Genomic DNA, 7,121 nt, shown 5'->3' with positions numbered 1-7,121 from the left:
ATGGGGCAGGCTTCTACATGCAAGGTGAGGGAGGGGGTAGCAATGCAGGGGAGTGAGTGGATTGCACCAAGAAGAAGAAGAAGAAGAAGAAGGTTCAGTAAGAGGACGGGGGAGGAGGTTCCGCCTGTCCTTCAGCTCGATACCAATTTGCAGTACACAGCAGAGCTTAGCTCAAATGAAGCAGCATTCACGCTCGACCCAAATTTGCAGTCTTTTGATTGCAACCCTCAACTCGGTCCCAACCGTGTCATTGACACAATCGCCTCTGGGGTCGAGCTTCGAGATCTATGCTTTGAGTCTCTGAAAGAAGTTAGTGGAAGCTTGGATGAGGTGAACCATGAAATCATCCAAGCCATCTTAGATTGTAAGAAAGGTAAATGGAAAAACCAGCAACTCTTGGAGCTTGTCAATGATTACTTCCATAACAGTCCTCAAACTTTAGGTTTCTGTACGGCCTTCGAGAAATGCCTATCAAAAGCCCGTGAGAACCAGTCGTTGATCCTTCATGTTGCATTGCCACAATTTGAAAAGGAAGTAAAGAATTTCAAGGCTGCTGGGAACCCATTGACGGAGGATTTCTTCCAGGAATTCGGAACCATTCACAAGCATCAGGTGTTGATGTTCCAGAAGCTGCAACTCCGAAAGAACACACTAGATAAGAAGCTCGAATTTGTAAAGCCATGGAGGAAGATTTCAAACATCATATTTGCTGTAACTTCTGCTGCTGCATTTACTTGCTCAGTGGTGGCGGCTTCAATGTCAGCTTCTCATATTGTTGCTGCAGTTGCAGCGACTACTTCAATTCCTGTAGGATCAATAGGTAAATGGTTTAATTCACTTTTGACAGGCTATGAGAATGAGCTGCAAGGACAGATGGAATTGATTAGCTCAATGCAGGTCAAGGACTTGGATAGTATTTGGGTTCCGGTTAACTGTTTGGCAATAGAAATCCAAACTCTGACGCAGAATGCTAATTCTGCGCATAGGGAAGGGGAGGCACTGAAGATTTTAGTGGAGGATATCAAGAAGAACATAGAGGATTTGATCGAACAAGCTGATAGATGCAGCCAGGATATTCGAAGGGCGAGGACAGTTGTTCTGCAGAGGGCAAGTAAACATCCCAATAGCTATAGTAACAAATTGGTATGCACTGATGAGAGCTGAGTACTGCTGTTTGTTTCTGTAACTCTGTAATTTTCAGAATTGATACTTTCAGTTCTTAGTTTGGATTTGTTTCTTACTTTGCAATGCAATTATGTAAACAATTAAAATAATCATAATCCAACTTAATCAATCAATCAGTCACAAGCTCATAGAACATTATTCTAAGATAAAGGTCTGAGATTGGAGTTTTCTGACCATGGTGAAAAATCTTACACAATATCATCTTAAAGCCATCATGAACTAGCTCTGTGATATGAATTTCGACTCCCTGGTGGGTAGGATCATGCATGTTTGAGTTCAAGATGGATATCAACTTGTGAAGATGTGAATGTTGGGGCCACAAACTCACAATCTGAATTCAATGACAAGCTAGCTTTGGTCCAATCTCCATAGCCGATTAGCCTCAAAATTTGAGTCCACAAACAAGACCTATCCACAAACATACGGCCCTTTTTCCACATCAAATCTTTTGTAAATATCATTTTTCCATATCGGTTTCCTTTTGTTCGTAATATTAGAATATTTATCATGTGGGCTTGTATTAATTAAGTTTTTGTACTTTAATAAAATTAGATTAATTATTTTATTTAATTAAGTGAGACATACAGGCTTTAATCAGTTTAATATAGGTTGGCAAGTGTGGACTTTAATTTTTTATTAGACTTGAGATGAGTGTGTCAATTGGGAAACTCTATAAATAGAGAGCTAAGTCCCTTCTCTAACCCTAATATAATTCACAACGTTCATTAGAGAGAAGGAGAAGAAGAAAAAGAAAGAGATAGTGGTTTGTTATGTAGATCAAAAGGTTTTTTGCTGTGGTTCGTTTTACTTATGTAGATCAAAAGGTTTTTTGCTGTGGTTCGTTTTACAATAGATCCTAAACAAAATATACTTTAATTGTTTATAGTTTTTGCTCTTGTTCTTGGTGTTCTTAATCTATCTATGGTGATCTATTGAGACTATGAATTATATTTTTTTAGAGATTTAATTCTACACATACTTCTAACAACATTTGCCCCTAAAAAAAAATTGATATTGTTTTCTATTCTCCATGAGAGAGAAAATTTAATCGTTTTTTCTCTTCTTTTTTTATAGAGAATTTGAGATTGTTTGACTACCTAGTTTGTATACATGTTCAATACTCATTCGACGACTAAGACCCCTGAGGTGTATAGCTATGTATTTGAGGTTCATTTTATACCTAATTAGATAATCTTTAGAGCTCCAATGTAACCAAAACTGGGTGTCAACATACATTTCAAAGCCACGAAAGAACTTTCAAGGGAACAAGGAAGCACTCATCATGACATCTTCCAAAGGTTTTTCTCTCAAGTCTTAAAATAGAATATTTGGGAGATACGTGGCTAACAATTCAATACTTACGTGTCACACATGGTCCTTAATTAGCCACTGGGAACGCATAAAATATGGAAATTGAATTAGAAATAAAAATTTCTTGTTGAGGCATCCGATAGGTCTATACACACTCATGATGAGGCTTATATAATTTGTGAGGTTAGCATTTTGGATTACATCCGGCTAGAAGTCTTCAATTAAATTTTCTGCGCTTGACGATCATTTACAATTAAATATTTTATGTAAAGGAATATACAATTGAAATGAACCAAAACGAGCTTGGACTGTTAGGATTTCTTTTTTCTCTTATTTGTAGTATTTTGGACTAAAGTTGAAAATACTTCTTTTGAATTATTGGTTTGGTGCGTTTGACTGAGGATAAAAAATGGTTAACACACCTCCGGTCCCATCATATTTTCTGTATAAATCAAAGGACCAAGTTTCTTTCATCAAAGGCATCCGTGCCATCAGATGGCAATAAGATAGGGTAGTTTGCACTTTGTGAATAACGACTCAAGTGTGTGATAATAATCCAAAAGTTCAATCATGAGATTATTATATCCATGGTGAAGGAAAACCTTCACCTAAATTGTCAGGGATGAGAGAAGAAGGGGAAAGTGAATGCGTCATGCATGTATCTTTTTATTTGAGGCTATCAAATAATCCAAGATGCATAAAGATAAAAATTATCAAATTGTGACTTAATTTCTTCCATCAGGACGAAGAAAAAATCCCTTCACCCATCATTTTAAGTGGTTTGATGTGACTCCTAAAATAGTAGGAAAAACTTTTCTAACTTATATGGTAGAAAACAATAATGATATCATAGTGGTGGATGAAGAAATTTCAAAAGTTATTAAGATGCGAATTTTTTTTTTCCCAGTAAAGAAAATCTAACTATTGAGGTGTATTACTTTCTTTAAAAAAAAAAAAAAAGAGGTGTATGACTTTTATTTTATGAAAAACTAATGGTGTCAATAGATTCGATTCGAGATATTGTTGGCGTATGATGTCTTGTATTCCGTCACAACTTAATCCAATGAGTACTGGTGCAGATGCTTCGACAGGCAAGATGGCGGTCCAGACCTCTGTTCAAATTTTTTATTTGAAGGCAGTTTTGTACTTTTCAGATTATGATTTTTTCACTATATATTTGTAGCGAAGGTTTTTTTCTTTGTAATGCAAAAAATACTGAGAGGTGTGAGGACGAACGCTATAACTCTATTCTTCATTGGTAGTAAAGTAGGATCTCATCTCATCAAGAACGCAAGAAATCTAGCCAAACCTCGTAAACCTATGTACATTATTTATTTTTGTTTTTTCATTATCTTCTACATCATTTTAGGGTTGCCTTTTTTTTTTTATTTTTAGAAACGTTTCTACATATACTACATGTGAAAATCGAAATTGAACTAAAATCAATTAGGAGCTCCTTTTTCAAATAATGTGTAGAAAACTCGGTCATGGGGAAAGACTTAGAAGCATGTAATTTTTAAGGGAGACCGATTGACGTAGCGTACAATATTTTCAAACCTAATTGGCTACCAGTAATATTGTGACACATGTAAACAATGTAAAGCTGGAATTACTTGTCGTCTGGAAGCGAAGCCAGTAATGTAGCCGAAACCCCAACCTCCGATAAGTCGGATTGTAGCACGCGGAAAGCGACCTTGCTTTGTGTCCCTTTCAAGGGTTTTATCGGTTGTTCAAAAGGGTAGCAAAACCTCCCCTAGTATCATTCTAAATAACATAATTGCCACTAGATATCGACCTTAAAAAATGACATTTATGCTACCTTGCTTTTAGGGAAACATAAATATTAGATACATTTTTTTTTTTTACAAAATATTAGATACATTAAAACCCTAAAAAGCAAGGGAGCATAAATGTCATATCAAATAGAACTAGAGGCCATCCGTGATGGGGTTCTCTTAGCACAAAGTCTCCAATTGCAGCAGGTCATTTTCTATTCAAATTGTCTTCATGCAGTCTCTGTTCTTAACGGCTTGTCAACATCATTAAATTGGGCTTTCATCGACCTCGTTACTAAAATTTTGTAGATTTGTATTTCATTTTCTTCTTGTTTTTTCAGGTTTACACATATGACAGATAACATCCTTATTGATTTCTTTTTCCTTCAATAAACAACAACTATCTAATGTAGTTGGTGAACTGTGGTATGCAAAAATTACATACTCACCGGGAGAGTGCATATAAGGACATTAACAAGGATGAAGTTTTATGATTTTAGAAAGGGTAGTGCCCGATAATTTCTCACCCTTTTGTGTCTGGCCTAAGCAACCAAATATTGTTCTTTCCCCATATTGAATATAAAATTAAGGGATAAATAACTCAAATCTCATTTATTGTTATGTGAAATGGTGAAAAGAATGCGTGAAATTTAATTTTAAAATCCAACAAATAATTTAGAAAAATGAAGAAATTTGATTTTTCTTAATTCAATTTATTCATTTGAGAATTTAAAATTTTCAATATAAATAAATACTTTTTTTTAACATATAGGTAAACACTGTTTTTTTCTTATAAATAGTTTTTAATGTTTAGTGACCCAGGGATTAGTTGGGTCAAAAGAACTGGACACCTTGGGTATCAAAAAAAATTTATATAATAATGTTTAAAAAAAATTTCCATTTTTCATATATTTCAATATGAGATTTTCCTAATAGCAATTTATTTGTTAAAACCATATTTGATTTTCTCTCTTTCCAAGACAATTGATTGTAGTTGTATAAAACTATAAATATGATGTCCACGTTCTGATCTACAACCTTTAAGAAAACGATTGGAACATGCCTAAATATCTAGCATAGATTTTTTTTGGTAAAAAAATATCTAGTAATAGATATCATATGCTAGTCAGTAGTCTCCTAACATTTTACAACCACAGATGCCTTCAACCGTCCACTTGATAATTGTTATATATAATGGAACCACTGGAAAGTAGAAAGTCATCTATATACACTTATGAATACTCTTTTGGCATGATTTCGATTTAAATTTTCTTTTTTTTTGTTACTATGCTTATTGAAGTATAATATCAATTAATTATTTATTATATTCTAATATTTGAGTTAGTCTATGTGATAGAAGACTAAGCAAGCATCTCGTAGGTACAATTTCAACTTAAAATGAGTAGAGGAAGTATCTAAAATTCTTAAAAATGATATTTTGTATTATATATTTATCTCCATTTAATGATATTTAGATAATTTTATTATAGCCTTTAATTAGAGTTTGAGTAACTTCTATTAATTATTTTGGATAAAATTTGGCCACTGATGTATATGAGGTTCTCTATCACATGGAAAATGGTAAAATAGTAAAGTTTTATGTTTTACTTAGCATAGTGATACATAAAAGGACTGGTTTTATTTATAATTCTATCTAATTTATTCATTTTTTTGTAAAGAATTCTATCTAATTTATAACGACTATAAATAATAGCATAAATAAGAAATAAGGTTTGTATTATTAGAGAGAGAGAGAGAGGGGGGGGAGAGAGAGAGAGAGGGGGGGGGGTGGCGGCATATTTTTCTTTGGGGCTAAGTGAACCTTTGCCCTATGTGAAATAGGGGTCATGGATCATGACAAACACTTGCATAAATAGAAAATGTGCCAGAAAAAAATATAGAGCTATAAATCAGACCTAAGAATGTTGTCAAGTTACATAGTGTATGCTAGTGTCTCCTTGTGTTTATTTGTCTACTCTCCTCCTATGAAATGACATATCTATCCCTATTGTGAGAGGAAAGAGATAGATACAGGAGACGCTAACATACCTTATGTAGCGGGTTAGAAAAACCAATCTCATAAAAAAAATGGGTTGAATACGTTGGTACCTCCACCTCCCCACTCTTATGACATGAAATCTTTTTTTTAAAAAGAGACATGTATCACCGAGGCCAATTCATCAAATGAAATTAACGGGTGTTAGCCCAAAGAGTTAAATGGCATTTAAATTGTTACGTAAAGAAAAAAAAAAGGCATTTAAGTGATTGAAAAATATGGGACAAATTTTTGTGTTTGGTTATGATGCCTATAATCCCTGCACCATAGACAAAGAGGGCATGAAATGACCACCAATCCTATCGTGCGCGCCCTTGAATTTACACATACGAACCACTCAAGAACATAAAACACTTGGCCCAAAAAAAATTTTTTCCTTTTTTTTTTTTATTAGTCTTAAAAATTATTTTTCATCCTTGCATGCAGCGAGGGCCATTGGCTAACTCTTCATTATTAATTTTTTTTTTTTTTGGGGGGTCGGGGTGGGGGTGGGGGTATAAGGCACTTAGCTTTCTTTTTCCCAGCTTGAACTTTTATTTTGGTAAATCCAAGCATGAAATATTATATCTTATGAGGTATGGAAGTTGTTTTGTATTTCCAAACTTAAAAAAAAAAAAAAAAAAAAAAAGAAGAAGAGGAAATATAGTAATTAGGGCAAGGGATTAATATGCAAAATGCCAATGTGATATTTTGTTGAAGTCAAAGGGCGTTAAAAGTATATGGTCATATGAGGCAGCGGCCCTTAAATCTTCTCCGAATCTTCTAAGTAGCTTCCCACTGTCCTTATATATCCA

General features: G+C 34.1%; 1 protein-coding gene across 1 annotated transcript; it reads left to right on the top strand.

Moving 5' to 3' along the window:
* Positions 1-1,164, top strand: LOC122074145 (UPF0496 protein At4g34320-like). The gene has a single exon (XM_042639011.1). The coding sequence runs from the start codon at positions 1-3 to the stop codon at positions 1,162-1,164; it is 1,164 nt and encodes a 387-aa protein (XP_042494945.1).
* Positions 1,165-7,121: the final 5,957 nt, after the last annotated feature.

This window comes from Macadamia integrifolia, chromosome 3 (genome assembly GCF_013358625.1).
Source record: "Macadamia integrifolia cultivar HAES 741 chromosome 3, SCU_Mint_v3, whole genome shotgun sequence".
Taxonomy (NCBI): Eukaryota; Viridiplantae; Streptophyta; class Magnoliopsida; order Proteales; family Proteaceae; genus Macadamia; species Macadamia integrifolia.
The sequence above is the reverse complement of the archived record's forward strand: the minus strand, read 5'-3'. Positions and strand labels throughout refer to the sequence as shown.